At 35.6% G+C, this 16,678-nt stretch overlaps 1 protein-coding gene across 2 annotated transcripts; it reads right to left on the bottom strand.

Annotated features, from left to right (window-relative positions):
* Positions 1-683: 683 nt before the first annotated feature.
* Eif5a2 (eukaryotic translation initiation factor 5A2) lies at positions 684-16,608 on the bottom strand. 2 transcript variants are annotated; one of them, XM_020187632.2, is made up of 5 exons: positions 16,477-16,608; positions 15,658-15,857; positions 14,980-15,084; positions 5,680-5,811; positions 684-5,290 (listed from the first exon to the last, which is right to left on the bottom strand). In XM_020187632.2, the coding sequence occupies exons 2-5, from the start codon at positions 15,820-15,822 to the stop codon at positions 5,231-5,233; spliced, it is 462 nt and encodes a 153-aa protein (XP_020043221.1). In that variant the 5' UTR covers positions 15,823-15,857; positions 16,477-16,608; the 3' UTR covers positions 684-5,230. The 2 variants fall into 2 exon arrangements, with proteins under 2 accessions (XP_020043221.1, XP_073929898.1); XM_074073797.1 differs by having other exon boundaries at positions 15,658-15,828; positions 16,477-16,606.
* Positions 16,609-16,678: the final 70 nt, after the last annotated feature.

Genomic DNA, 16,678 nt, shown 5'->3' with positions numbered 1-16,678 from the left:
ACAGAGAGGTTCTAGAATGGTACAGTGAGTAAAAGGAAAAAATCACTGAGCCACCTAGGGGTGAAGCTATCCAGGTCATGAGGTTCAGACATAGTGAAGACTGGAAAAGGTGAAGGGTTTGCTTCAAAACTCATCATCCACTTAGGTCACTGTGGAAAAAGAATGGCAATTCTAGCTGGAAGGGTAGGAACCCCTCCAACCCTGGCAGGCCAGCAGTGAGATAGAGGCCATTAATGGCTCTTGTATTAAGTCTCTCTGGAAGGATGCACAGACAATAGGAAGACATTTTTACTCTTTTGTGACTGTTGAATTCTGAACCAAGAGACTATTTTACATATTTTAAAAATTAATAGTCAGGAATGGTGATGCACACCTATAATCCCAGTACTCGGGAGCTGGAGACAGAGAAGCCCATTTGAAGTCAACCTGGGTTACATAGTGAGACCCTGTCTCAAGAAATCAAAATAAAAAAAACTATTATGAATTTACAAATGAAAAAAAATTGTACCTAATCTGGATAAAATTTAGAAATTAACACTCTTAGCTATACAGCTACTACAGTCTATAAAAATCACCTAATAAAATTACAAGTTAGGTTTTCTTTTAAAAGTCTAACTTTAAATAATATACTTTTGTAGCATGAAAACTTTTTAAGAATGCACATACACAAGAATAATGCAAGCTGTTAAATTAACTTTATTTTAATATAATGAAATTAACAAATATTTATTTATTGTAACAAAATGTTATAATTGATAAGATTCATCTACATTTTAAAGGATGTTTTAGTATAGCCAAAGATTTAACATTTGAATTTTACCCATTTTTGAAATGTAAAACAATTATAATATTCATACAACGTATCTTACAATTTTAAAGTTTTAGCTTAAACATTTGAAGTAAATGTCCACAAGTAAAAGCAAGAGTTCTCTTACACCTAAGACAAACAAAATGTATTACTAATAAAGTGCCAATGGATTAGACAATGTCATTTCAGCTCTTTCCTTTTGAGAGAGGATAAAAGTACATAATAGCACAGAAACTAGTCATTTTCATTATACTACATTTGAATTAGTAATTTGCAATATAGTTTATAATATGCACAGGTACTTATAGCAGATATTAACCACAATAGAGTTCCTTCCAAGAAAGAATACAACTATGATTTATGACAAGCTGATCAGTCCTTGCTGAATATAGTTTAGGTCTAGAATTTTAAAAAATGTAGTCTCAAACTAAGATAAACTGAATTCTACCAACATCAAGAAATAGTTTTAGGGACTTCATAGAAATGAAGTAATCTCTCTTTTTTGTTGTAAAATACGATCTTACCTATCCTAAGGAGAGGGGCAAAATTTGGTAATAAGTATGTTTTTAGCAAGTGAAAGCCTGGTATGCATTGCTATAAGATGCATCTTTCACATAAAGAAAATGTATTTATTAAATGTATACAGCACTTTTCAGGCACTTGACCTCACTTGGTAGTTAAGTTGGTGTTCAGATGTTTATTTGATGGAAAAACATCAAATTACATATTGATTTCAAGCCATGTTCCCACAGAACATCTGTGTTCTGTAAACTAAATCCAAATGTTCCCTGCCAAAATCAAATAATGATTCCATATACCCAATTCAAAGAAGAAACTTAATAAAGATTGAATTTTCTCAATTTTAAGATTTTCCATCATGAATTTTTCTTAAATCTTTGTTGCCTATTACTTGTCTGAATGCTAGCAGAAAAAAAGCTTGAAAACTGTAAAATACTATGCCTAAGTGATATTGGAAAATTTGAAACTGATTATCCGCACAATATATTCTAAATGGAAATATGCTTACAATTTTGCTCGTATACTACTTAAGAGCCATATTTTCTCATAGCAATGTGTTCCCAGCTCATATTACAGAATTCAGTATGTAAACATTTTAAGTAAGGTATCCAAAAGAATGTTAAGAACTTTCCGTGTGTGTTTTCCTTAAGTAAGTTTGAGAATCATTATGTCAATGTCTGGCTCCCAAATTATCTTTGGGGTCCATGCTAAAAAAGAATGCTACTAGATACATCACTAAGAATAGGGGTCTAAGAGAAGATCACTCAAGTCTATTCTAAAATGAAGAATATACCAAGATTCCAATATAGCTGCTACTAATGTATGCTTCCATTTTTTTCTTAAATACTTAACCATGTAGTTAAATATGTTGATATTAAGGATTATTTTATCTGCATGTATAACTGTATTACAATTTGGGAAAACTTTGTAATATACTTTCAGACAGTTAGCTTTAAAATAATGAAACTTCACCTCTTACACAAACAGCCCTGAGAATAATGCATTCAAATTACAGCTCAACTAGAAATAATCTAATTGAGAAACCTTAAAGTATAAAATCAAATTCTGGAAAAGTTGTGAGTTAAAAAAAAATTACCAACATTTGAGGCACTACCAGACTACAGTACTTTTAATAGTTGGAAGGACTTTGGAAAAAGAACAAACATACAAAACTATGTGTACACAGACACACACACTGTGCTGTAATGGAAAAAAAGTGTCTCCCAATTCTATAGCCTAAACATTTTACTGCAGCATCTCCTGTTAAAGATATGGTGGTCTGGCTGCAGGAGTTTGATAATTGATATATAAAGCACGGGTGCAGAAATTTGTACAGTAAGGGAAACAGAATAAGAGTGTGGTTGGCAACAATTTCTTTCAGTGGCTGACAGCCCTGGAGGGGCGCATTAAAGAAGCATCACAATTATGGTCATGATGCAGATGCAGTCAGAGCAGCAAGAGTTCATCCACATCGGAAGATACACAATTTTGTAGCAAATAAAGTATAACAAAGTCTTCACAGTAAAAATAAAACATGTTCTAGGAAGAAACAAATATTCAATTTGATAATACTGTCTATAAATTGGTGAAATGTGTACAGACAAAAATGGTGTATAGGTATACACCATCAACATGACAGTCTACATTCTACACATAGTAATTAGGGATATGTAACATTTGCTACAAAAAAGTACAACAAATACTAGGAATCAACTTTTAACATTTCTTTGATCTCAAAAAAGAATGAAGTCACTTCTATTCTATGTTAAAAAATTTATGTTCCCTACTTCCTTATAATACAATTTATAAAGCTTTACTAAATGGAATATTTTGTTCTAGAGAAACATCTATTGATTTATATGAAAATAATCAGTCCCATATCTTTAAAATCTACAATTACATGTTAGAGCATGGACACTTCATATTTATGCATAAATAGCTTTTGCCATTCAAGGTATGGAAACAGAGATGTGTTATATTTTGTACACCTCTGCATTGCAATGGAAATTTATTTATGTGAAGTCTGACAAGTTTAGAAAAACAAGGGCATACTAATCCAGAATTAATACTACATGAGAGCACTAGTACGGTAAACTGGGGCCAGATGAACAACCAGCAAATAGCACAGATTAATAACTTTCTGGAATTCCTCTGGGTAACAACGTCAGCCAGTACAAGTAAGATACACACTAGAATATAAAAAAATCTAGAGCAGTATGCAGTAGATACTTAAATAGAATACTGGGAAGAATTTAGCCTAATTCCTAATTGTGCTTTGATGGGCAAAAGCTAAAATTTCATGCTAAAATCAATTAACTACAATCTCAATATTTCTTGTGCTTTATAATTCTCTTCTTTGCAATTCCAAATTGGTATGCTGAGGCCAAGACAAAGTTTAAAAGTATATACACTAAAACCTTAGGATCTTGTTTTTCTAATGCTATAAGTCACTGATTAGATAAGTTACACTGTCATGTATGTTTTCTTCTAGAAGAAAGATAGGAACAGAGGTCAAGGCATGATGGGAGAGGTCTCAAAACCAGTCTTAGAGAATCAGGCATTACTGAGATAGTAACTTTGTTCTAAGTTTCAGTCCAGTATAATGATTGCTATTAAGTCAAAGTTTCTCACAAACCCTGGAACCATGTCTAAAATTCTGGAAATAATAGAATCCAAAAGACTGAACAGAAATGCAGTGATGTCACCTAAAACAGTTTTAAAAATAATTAAGTTTATATAATTCTTTCTTAGCTATATTTCACATCAGTAACTGAATTAAGTCACAAGACAATGAGAAAAAATACATACACTTAAATAATTTTCAAGTAACATTTTTTTCTACGAATCACTTTTCATTTCACTTTAGAAAAATGTACATAAATTTAACAAGTCAATTTAAAGTCAAGAATTCCAAATCAACTTAAGAATTCAGTTCAGGAGAACAATATTTTAATGTCAAAAATCTACTTAAAATGGTTGGAAAGACATGATTACTATTAATAATCAAAACTCACTCAACATGGTTGGAAAAGAGTACTGCATAGTTTCCTACAAAGCAGGTCAGTCCTTTCAATGCTGGGGATAGGGAACTGGGGGACAAAAGTTAAAAGCAAAAATACAACTAAGAAGGTGCTTTCTATTTTTATGCTGCTAACAAAGGTCTCAGTTTAAAATCTACAGTTTTAACAAGTTTCTTTGCCACTGTCCTTTGTGTCTTCTTTACAATCTAACTTGCTCATATTGACGCAAAAGTTCAATGTTCCTCTGTCAACTAACTGGCAGGGACTAAAACCACCATGTAAAGTTGTATTAAGTCTGCCAACAACTTGGCAAAGAATAGTATGACTGAGGTAATGTATGTGGTTGTACATGGCCACTAAAATAACTGACACTTTTGATCACACAATTTTTATGGATTTCTGTTTGCTACACACTGACTGAAACTGTGACAATTCCAATCCATAATCTACGCATTCTATTACTATGTCTGAAATTAATGCAGAGCAATTCAACTTGAATATGGTACTTCATCACCACTGATGCTACATAGTTTGATTTTAAACCCTGGTTTATTAATTATTTAATTAAAATTCAGGAATGATTTTCTCAGACAAATCACATCTGTTGCAGCTGTCTTGTCTGGTTCTTAGACTCAATGAAAACCACAGGAATGTTATAGGAAATATACCTATACAATTAAAAAAAAAAGAATTATACATCTTGATTTTTTTTTTTAAAGTTACCAACTGCCTGCAAAACTAGCCCAGCACAATTTCAAAAAAAAAAAAAAAAAAAGAAAATGAGGTTGCTTATGAAGGTCATAGCTTTGGCAGCAACTAGAACCAAACTTTAGATCTGCAGTTGATCCAGACCTGAACAGCTTGCTCATGCCTGCTGCTCCCTTTATTTGCAGGGCTTTATGGCGACAGCATATTCTTCACTCATTGCACACATGACAGACACCTAGAAGGAGAAAAACACAGACAAGAAGTTATTCAGAAACACTGTGTACAGGAAGACATATTTTGTTCACCATGAACTTTGTATTTGTGGATATTTTGTGTAGAATGAGTTTGGAAAGAGGTTATCCGAAACAAGCAATCTACTTTATGCTTTTCTGAAGTAGAAATTCTCAGATTATTGTTCAGTAAGACAATTTCCAAGGAACAAGGAGAAGAAGTATTTTCTTTGGTAATGGGTCTTTAAGGGTATCATTACTTTATTGAGATCATTTTCAACATTTTAGCAGTTATTTCTAAGTTACATGTCATAGTAGTATTTTATGCTAACTAGTTTAAGCCAAAGTTTAAATAAAATGGTTTTAAAGGCATAATCTTCCCATAGGTCTTTACCTGTACATCTTCACCTGCATTGTATTTTCCTTCTATTTCTTTGCCAAGTTCACCTTCTGGCAGTTTAAGATCCTCACGAACTTCACCAGTTTCTGTCAGCAGGGAAAGGTAACCATCTTGAATGCATATCAGCTGTCAGAAGAAAATATATCATTTGTACTGACTAGGATATCTACTCCTTTGTAATGTTTACATGATTAAACTGCAGTCCATATTAATTTGTATAAGAACACAGTACATTAATATATTCCCAAATACTAAAATACAAGAATATGACATAAATACAGAATAGAAGTATGAACTCACTCCTCCCTGTATTTTCCCCAACCAATCCCTGTATTACAAAGCAGCTGAGGCTTCTTTTATTTTTATATTTTGGTGGTACTGGGATTTGAACTCAGGGCCTTGTACTTGCTAGACAGGAGCTCTATCATGCCTCCAAGCCCTTGTATGCTTTAGTTATTTTTCAGGTTGGGTTTTGCACTTTTGCCCAGGGACAGCCTCCTGCATAGCTGGGATCACAGGCACAAACCATACTGGCTTATGTATTGAGATGGGGCCTACCTAACTTTTTGCTCAGGCTGGCCTTCAACTGCAATCCTCCTGATCTGCCTCCCAAGTAGCTGGGATTACAAATATGTGCCACCACTTCTAGCAAGCTTAGGCTTCTTTATAGTGTATCCTGAATCATTTATACTTTATGTACATAATACATAATATAGCTGCTTTTAAAGAAAAAACAGAATATAAGTATTTTTCATGAAGCTGTTTTCAATTAGTAGTATGCCTCAGAAATCTTTTCAGATCAGGAAATACAGACCTACCTTAATCTAACCACTGTACAAGTGCATGGGCATATGGTAACTGAATTAAGCATTTTCCCATTAATAAGCATACATGTTAATCTCATTCTTTCATTATGCAAACACTGCATTTTATAACTTGATTATAGCAAAGTTCAGTTGAAAAGTTTTGGTCTCCAGCTCACAACTAAGAACAAATTTAAAAAATCCCAACACTAGCTTATTGATGACATTAATGAAGCTATAAAAAAGCACACTTTTGGTACAACTGAATTCCTTTTATTACAACAATGGGGAAACAGAAAGCCCCTACTCATACTCATTTATTCTAAAGCACACATGCCATCAGTATCCTAGAATTCTAACAGGCTTTATAAAGGACAATACTAGCCGCTAACATACATACAAGGAGCCAAAGACACGGTCTTTGATCCCTTTATCCACCAAGATATAACTCAGTGTGCTTAGAATTTCTAGAGTTTAAAAGTTTCTCTCCACTTAACCAAATCTGGTATGTGACAGTCCACAAAAATTCCACCTACCATGAGACATTCAATCCTTTGCACGTCTAAATTCTCAGAATCAAAAAACAATCCTACAGAGCGACAACATTCTTAATTAACTTCTTAAGTCACTCAAATGTTTGTGAGGTGGTCGGTAGAGGAGTGAAGAGCAAAGAGTTTGAGGTAGAAGTATGAGGTTTAAATAACTAACCATTCTGATTTCTACTCTTTTAGCAATTCCCTGAAGTGTAACTTGACTATTTCAGGAGTTAAAGGTTCCTCGTGCCAATAGTGACTAAAACATAAGAGCCAAATAATACTGGTACTACTGATAATTATTTATAAATGGTGGCATTTTATTTTTAAGTGTTAAGAATTCATAAAATAAGCCAAGCGTCAGTGGCTCACATCTGTAATCCTAGCTACTCAGGAGGCATAGATCAGGAGGATTGTGGTTTGAAGCCAGACCAGGCAAATAGATTGTAAGACCTTATCTTGAAAACACCCAACACAAAAAAAGGACTGGTGGAGTAGCTCAAGGTGTAGGCCCTGAGTTCAAGCCCCAGTACCATTAAAAAAAAAAAATTCATAAAATAATCAGGGATGAAATATATAAAGCATTTCAAAGACAAAAATGTATAACTATCATATAAACATTGACTAAAATATGAACATTTTAGTTATTAAAATAAGTTGCTATATGAAATAACATTTTTCCAAATTAAAACTAAATTATAGGAAAATAAAATATTAAATAAAAATAAATTATTTGATCCTACAAGTTACTAAATCTTAACATTTGTTGAAAAGTTGCAAAAATAATGCAAAAATCCCTTATCCTTTACCAATTATTAACATTTAACCATCTGTGAAAATTTTTTCTTTATATATACATGTAAAATACATTCTTATACACATTCTTATTTTTACTAAATCTCATTTGAGAGTAAGTTTCATAGGTCATGACTTTTCAGCAATAAATATTTCAGTGTGTTCTTCCCTTAAGAACAAGGACATACTCTTACGTAATTAGTTTTTCAAAATTAGGAAATTTAAAATTGATAACCTATTACCTAATATGTAGACCATTTTCAAATTTGTCAATTAGTTTGATATTATCTTTGATAGCAACTTATCTCCCCAATTCCAGAACCACACCCTGCATTTATCTGTTTAGTTCCTTTTAATTTGAAACAGTTCCTCACCCTTTGTCTTTCATGACCTTGATATTTTTTAAGACCTTAGGTTTACTGTTTTACAGAATGTTCTTCAGTTTGTGTTTGTCTCATTCTTTCCTCATGGTTCAGGTAATGTACTTCTGGAAGGAATACTATTAGAAATGCTGTGTCCTCAGAGTATCAATCACACCAGGATACAAATGATGGCAATTTGTCCCATTTTTAGTAATGTTAATTTCGATCACTCAGTTAAGGGATTACCCGCCAGATTTTTCTGCTCTATAGGTATTCTTTCCCCTTGTAATTCACAATCCTAAAAAAAGAAGAAAGCCAATGGCATCACTGTTAAGTTTCAAGCATATTTTGGTGCAAATTTCTCATTTTTTCTCAAAGGCCTTTCTGATTCAGAGTTGAAAGGTGGCAACGGTGAAAAGACTACTGGAAACCACTTCTAAAAATTTCCCTGTGAGCCTTCACCTTTAACCAAACTCATTTGACAACTTTTAGATATTTCTGAGCAATTGCTTTTTTTGGTAGGGAGAGAAATCATTTTGTTAATACCAAGTGGAGAGAAGGCAAAGGTCAGGGTCAGAAAACTTGTAATACAGGTGTTAGCCATGCACTGGCATACCAGGCTCCTGACTAGAATGTGGTATCTTTCATTTCCTACAAAAAGAATCTAGGGTTCCTTGAAAAAAATGAACAATCCAATGCTCCAAGTGGGATATATATACGACAAACCAGGAGTGAGCTGTTATAGTGGAATATAAGAAGCTATTAAAGACCATTAATTAGGTCTATATCAAGGGGACTTAGGTATTAGTTTGAATAAGCTCCCACTGCTCAAAGATAGAACAATTTGAAAATCAGCATGGTGAACAACAATAGATTGAAACACAAATATGTTTAAATGCTCAAGTTCTCAGTGAGGTAGAGCACCTGCCTAGCAAGTATTGAGGTCCTGAGTTCAAACCCCAGTTTTGCAAAAAAAAATCAAGTTCACAGTGAAAAAAATATTTCATTGGTCATCTTCAGTGGATGCTAGGAATCAACTCATTTTGAAAATGGGTAATTAAAGCGAAAGAGTAAACATTTATACTGGCTTTCCTTGCATATGTGTACATACACACAGAGTATATATATCATACCTCAAGGTAAAAAAAAAATTGATGAATGGAACTTCTTATAGAAGTATCCTGGATTGAAAAAAATCATGAAGTGGACTGGAGGTATGGCTCAAGCAGTAGAGCACCTGCTTTGTGAGCAGGAAGCCCTGGGTTCAAACCCCAGTCCCACCAAAAAAAAAAAACAGAAAAAAACACCCCATGAAGCAGTAAGCAGTTAACAGACCATTACTTTTTCTCTTACTAAATTAATGCATTGAGGCAAAGATCACATACATATCTGATAACATTACAAAAACAGAAACATTTTATTAATTTATTGGATATTTGCACAGAATATCACCTACAGAATAGTCTTTAAAAAAAAAGCAGAAAAAAAGAAAAAGATAAACTGAAGCTGACCAAGCTTTTCCATCTTACTATGAAGTTTCAGGAAATACAATGACAGTGAGAAAAGTCTACAGAACAAACAATTCAGTCTCTTCATTGAAAAATTACAGAAACAGGGAGAAAGAGAGCTAGAACCCAAGTGAATGTTTGAGATAAGAAACTGCAGATTAGAATAGATTTATCAAGTAATCTTATTGTGTGGACTTTTTTAGGTCTTGATTTAGATAAACTATAAAATAAAAATAACTATCTTACTCAAAAGAGCTAAACAACTGTCTTAATTAGGCAAATGTAGATATGGATAGGATATATGATCTTTTAAGGAATGACTTTTTATGTGTCTTTTTTTTTTTTTATAGTTCTTAGCTTTTATTTATTTATTTACCGGACTGGGGTTTGAACTCAGGGCCTGTGCCATGAGCCACTTCACCAGCCCTTTTTTTGTGATGGGTTTTTTTTGAGATAGGGTCCTGTGAACTATTTGCCCAGGCTAGATTTGAACTGAAATCTTCCTGATCTCTGCCTCCTGTGTAGCTAGGATTACAGGTGTGAGCCACGAGCACCCAACTAGTTCTTAGCTTTTAGAGATGTATAACAAAATACTTACAAGTGAAATGATATAATACCTGGGATTAGCTTCAAAATAATCAAGAGTCAGAGACTATAGGAAGAAAAAACAAGCATGGGATATAGAGGAAATAAGATTGGCAATGTACTGATAATTGTTGATGCTGGGTGATGTGTATATGAGATTCTGATACTCTGAAAATTCCCACAGTAAAAAATTTTGGGATATATAAAACTCTATAAAGAGCACTATAACCACTAAATGTTAGGAGGCACAGTAAGCTAAAGAAGCAAAGGATGAACTAAAAGGAAGGGTGTAGGGTGAGTTAGTGACTATGAATTCTGTTCATGATATAGCCAGAGTAAGAAATGACACTCAAAGTGGGGAATTACAGGGAAATTTTTTTTGCCTGAATTTGTCACATTGGTGTGTAACAGAAGACTGGAAAAGATAATATTACCACAGGGCTTTCTTAGCCCTAATTTCCGAATTTCAGTTCTCAAAAATCTATTTCAAAAACATCAAACTTGTTTAGGGAAGACTTACATCTTTCTACTTCTTTTCTCCCAGCACTCTTAAGTTACTTCCTTAGAGTTGCTGGTCCTGGTAGAGACTGCGTTCTTGAACATTATTTATACCACCTAAGCAAGTAAGACCATCATCAACTGGGGTGCTGCCTGATTCATCAAGTCACAGCAACCTTCATCAGTAAGCAAAACCTGCAAATATGGGATCAACTAGAGCAGGTGCTAAAGGTACAAATAGCTGTGTAAGAAGCTCAGACACAGAAAGCATCTACTCTCACATTGACACGACCTCAACTCAAACCAATGGCTCAGATGGGAAATTCTCTATGACCAGTTCACAATGCAAGAACAAACTCAGAATGGTTTCTAGGTGAGTTATGCATTATGATGCACCAATTGGAGGTGGCCCTGACAAATTGTGGCAGGGATGGGAAGAGGGAGAATATCAAGCACTAGACCTGAAAGAAGAACCAGAGGTGTGGATTTATACTGATTATGGACAGGAGGTTAAGAGCTGGGCTGGAAGGTCAAGGGTGCTGAAAGAACAAGACAGGAAAATCACTGACAATAGGTTTACTGAAGTGGTATGCAGATAAATGTATCAAATAATATTAAGAGAATGCATCCACATGAATGCTCAGAAATATTCTCAGTAACACAGGCTTTCTCTCACTAAGGCTGACCTGCCATAGAAACTATTGAGAACCTCACAGAAAGAACTAATAGAGAGTCCCTAATATGGCACCTTTTTCCAGAGGAACAACTAGCCACTGGTAACACTGGAAGAGGCAGTGATTTGTACTTACTGCAATATGCTGTTTATCTACATACAGATTTGCCTGTGGTGCTTCTGCTAAAATTCCATCTGGATTTAAAGCATGCTCATTCCTGTTACAGTATCTCACCTGGCATCACTTTTGAATAAAACAGATAAAGTAATGAGACAACAGGATGATGCCCAGAGAATTCACTGGTTCGTGTACCTGGTCATTCCAAAGCAGCTTCCTGTGTGGACTGGCCTACCGAAGACTCACTTATAGTACCTGGTGGGTGATACTTCATTGATCTAACATGCTGTTTTACAGGTTAAAATATATTCTAACATGCAGTGCTATTTTTTCCTATAGGTAGAATACACAGGTCTAGGTACCAAAGATAGTGGCTCTTTTCACTATTACCCTTCTTGTCCCTGAAACATTGAACATGGTTCTGCTGCTTTAGAGGTTTTCTACTCCAAAGAAAGATGGGTTCCATGAGGGAATACAGGATTTCACAGAACATGGTAAAAGTATATAAACACTCTAAGCTCAGGAAAATTCACAGAATCATTTTCTTTGTTGTTATTTTAAGTTGCAACAATAAAGTTTAACTCACATACCTTAATATTCAAAAGAAATGTTACTTATTTGAAGAATATACTTTAATAGTCACAGTTTGGGCAATAATCCAAAGGTCTACAATATATTCTTTATGTGTTCTGTATTAAATAGTTTTCCTTCTGGGAAAGGTCTTCAAACTTTAGTGAATATAGAAAAGGCATTTAATTTGTAGTGGGGTGCACAGCAACACAGAACTTCCTAAAAAATATGATTCCAGAGAATACTGGAGCCTGCACAAGCACTTCCTACATTTAACAACTTGGGAATTCCCAAAGGTGTCTGAATGTTTTTGTGTTTTATACCATCACTGAGCCCCAGACAACTACTTCTAGGAGAAGTATTGGAAATTAGCAATTCTAATCCAAACTACTTTTGGAATGGAGGAGTCAGGAGACAAATTTTCTTTTCTTGTGGACTTATTTTAAGAATACATAAAATTAAAATTGTAAATATTAATGTTTCTTTTCCTAAACAAAGATTTACTTTTTAATTATTACAATGAATAGATGTGCATATTTCACTTTAGCTGACTGCCAAACTGGCACTCAAAATATTGAATTCAGCAAATTCATAGGACTACACATTGCCAAATAACAACAAAGGTAGGAATTTAATCAAGGCATTTGGATAGAAGAGTGCAGACCACCATGCATAATAAATGTAACTGAGAAGGTTCACAGAACTAATTTTATTTTAAATGAACAGAAGTAAGTATTCCAAGTTGACTTGATAAAAAGGAGGATGTGGATAATGAGTATTTACTATGCCAGGTACTGTTCTGAGTATTAACTAAGCCTCAAAATGACCCCATGAGGAATTCATTGTTCACAACCACATTTTGTAAATAAACAAGAGAAGTTAAGTAACTTGGCAACCAAGGTCACACAGCTAGTAAGTGCCGAAGTTGGATCTGGACCCAAACTGTTTAGCTGACATCATCCTTTGCTGTATGGACTACAAACTAAAGGCGGGACAAGGCTGAACCTTGTCTGGGGTACAAATTGAGAAGAACACAGAAAAATTCTCAGTAACCAAATAAATACTTTAATGAAATATCTTAATAGAATGCAAAAACTGCATGATGAACATCAAAATTTTAAATGAAGACAGGATCAGAATTACTGAGTTTTCCTGTTGCCTTAGGTTACTATATGGTTTGACATTGTTACTGGACCTGTCTTTATTTAAACTTTTACACTTAAAGCAAGGGCCTTGTTCACTTTGCTTGCTGAACTCCAGTCTGGTCCTTACACCAAATGATATCCAAACCAAATTTTCCTTTATGTTAAATTCTGAACTCCAATCAATGATTGGCTAATTTGACACAGTAGTAATTATGTCAACTATTGATATATCTTTCTGAAACATGCAACAGGTAAAAGCATTGTATGCTGAATAAATATTATGGAATATAATGACTACTGAATGACTACACTCACATTTTAGGGTGAGAGCCCATTTTTGGCAAAAGAAAATCTATGCTCAGTTGTAGTCTGTTGCACTATTCTTACCACATTGCCATATTGAGTAAACATGTATTCATTTAACAAATGTTTACTGAGCACCTTCTATGGACCACAGGACCATATGGATCACATTCAGTGATCCAACAATAACAGAATAATTAAGTGGAATTAAGGAAAATGGGAATCAGAACAGAAATACTTTTTGGTACACATCTACCTATGGGGTACATTTTCTTATTTCATCCTCATATAATCTTTGTTTTGTAGACTGAAAAACAGAGGCTCAGAGAAGTTGCATAATTTGTCAAAGATCACACAACTAGAAAGTGGCAAGACCAGATTCAAACCCAGGTCTGTGTGACTCAAATAAAGGCTCCCTGTTATATTAAAAAAATGTAAATTTCTACAAAGACTCCAAAGCTGTCTAGAAAACATTCATAAGTGAGAAAGTGAAAATGTTTACTAGATTAAAACTACATATAAAATGTTTGCATGTGGACAGAATAAAAAGAAATCATTAAGTGGGTGTAGCTGATAGCAAAATGCGTTAAAAAATTTATGTAATAAAAGGTATAGAAAGAAATCAGTTTAAGTCACACGAAAAACAGATCTAAGTGTCAAACTTGTATTTCTCATTATGTAAGATGAATAGAGTTGGATATATAATATGCCTCATACAGAAATGGAAGACTTTCAAGAACTGCCTTAGTTATGATTAATTGGAGTTTCCACATTCTGTGAAGTCAATGGTTGGGTTACAATCAATATGCCAGACAAGAAAATACTATCATTAAACATGACCTATTGAAAAGTATAATTAGAAATAAAACTTGAAGTTTATACATATAATTTAATAAAAGGTCACAGCATGGTCACTGAGTATAAATAAACTCATCACAGTTTTTTTATTTTCTTCACCATATTCAGTAACCATGTACTTTATTCTGCAAATTTAAGACTTTCGGATTATTTTCCTACTTAGAATACCTGATTCCCATTCATTAATATAAAAACTTGGTTGGTAAGAACATGAATTCTAATATTCCTTAAAAGTAAAAAGAAATAAAACTTCCAGGAGGTAGTTACTTAAATTTGAAATATTTTACAACAGAGAGAAAAGTTGATTTTTAAAATACTGGACTTAGTCACAATATGCTCAACTTGGTCTGAAAAATATTGAGAAGTGATCAACTTTTTTAAAATGCAAGAATGCTAAAAAAATAAAACATCACTATTTCTCTCCAATTTGTAAGATAGTTGGTGCCTAATCATTAGTTAGAAAAACCTACAAAACTGCTCAGGTTTTGTCAAGTTACTACCGCTAGTGGAACTTATCTTCACCTTTAAAAAACAAGCACTTACTTGATAATCATTCCTCTTAATATTTGGAACATCCATGTTGTGAGTAGAAGGGCAAATATCTTCATATTTCTTGCCTGTAAAAATATCAATTCCAACAAGGTGCACCTAACAGAGGACAAGAGGAAACCTGTTTAATATCTGCCAAGCATATCATTCATTACATACACAAGAGCACAGTACCAACACTGATTATAACAGATTCTTTCTCTTTCCAAGGTCATCCAATTTTACTTTCTCAAAAACCAAAGCAAACCAAAACAAAACCCCAAACTCGTCGTCACAGAATTAAGATTGTAGTAAACAACTAAACAGTCATGACATGTCAATACTCAAAATAGTGTATCATTCAGTAATTCAATTACAAGAAAAATTAAGACAGGTTTCTTAGAGCTGTTATAAGAGGTTTTCTTAACTGTAAACTGAAGAGATGGGCTAGGTCACTAGGATTCTGAAAGTTTCCATTGCCAGCTAATGAACCATTATAAGGGTCCAACAAGGGAATGCTTTCTCTAAATTCAAAGTAACAGCTGATCACTCAGTAACTAGGGGTGGAGGGTAGGAGGAGACAAAGTCTCTTATTACAAACATTTACGTATAGAAACCTTATGATCTGTATTGGAATACAAACGACCGAAATCTCAACACTGGAGCCAAATACTGACTTGGAAGGGCATTTACCTTGGCATGACCGTGCTTTCCAGTTTTGGAAGTTGACATCTCCACTATTTTGCATGGTCGTCCTTTGAGCACCACGAAGCCGTTTTTGCGCAGCGCCGAGCACTGCATAGGGTAAGTGCTGGAAGCGCCAGCATCTCCAGTAGTGAAATCAATTTCATCCGCCATGGTGGGCTGGGGAGATGACAGTTTTTCCGAAGTAACTACGCGAAAAGTTTGAGTTTGCTTTTTAACAATGGGCATTCAGGCAGGAAAGTATCTCATTTTGGGCAGTTTACGTGACAAGCACCATGGGTCCGTTATTTTTGCATTTATACATCACCCACGCTAGACTAGTAAGTACTTTCTAACTCTGGCTGCTGCAAACTTTTCCAGCCGTTGGAGGGGAGGTGGGGATGCGAGCTGCAGAGGAGCTCGCAGGGGGTGGGGACACCCATCTCTAGCGCTCAGGACCTCCTGGCTCCCATCGCCCCACCGCAGAAGCCCGCGCGACCTTCCTGCGCCGCACCGCCCGGCCCTCCGCGCAGCCCCGGTCCCACCGCGCGGTCCAGCCCAGGCCGCACGTCCTCGCCAAGGATGGGGGATAAACAGGACCCAGCAGCACCTGATCCTCGGGCAGCGCCCCCTGTTCTGCTGCCTTCGCGGCCCGGGTCGGCCCGGCCCGGCCCAGCTCCGCAAGGGCCTGAGCCCCGGCGGGTGCCGCGCTCGCCTCCCTTCTCCCATCCATCTTTCCTCCGTCCCTCGCTCAGAGCTCGGCTCTGACTGCCCTCCCCATTCCTGCTTGTTCCAGTGCCCCCAGCCAGCTTCTCCTCCGGTCTTCACCTTTCAGCAGGCACAGAGCGCCTTTCGCCTGCGTACCCGCGCCAGTCCCCTGCAGCTGCAGCGGCGGCGGCGGCGGCGGTGGCGGCCGCAGCAGTTCTAAGAGACGGGGCGGGGCCGCCACACTTTCCACACCCCGGCCTCCCCGCCCTTTCCCGCCCCCACCCCAGCCCAACTTCCGGGATAGGCCCCTGCGCGTCACAGG

This window comes from Castor canadensis, chromosome 5 (assembly GCF_047511655.1).
Source record: "Castor canadensis chromosome 5, mCasCan1.hap1v2, whole genome shotgun sequence".
Lineage (NCBI taxonomy): Eukaryota > Metazoa > Chordata > Mammalia > Rodentia > Castoridae > Castor > Castor canadensis.
The sequence above is the reverse complement of the archived record's forward strand: the minus strand, read 5'-3'. Positions and strand labels throughout refer to the sequence as shown.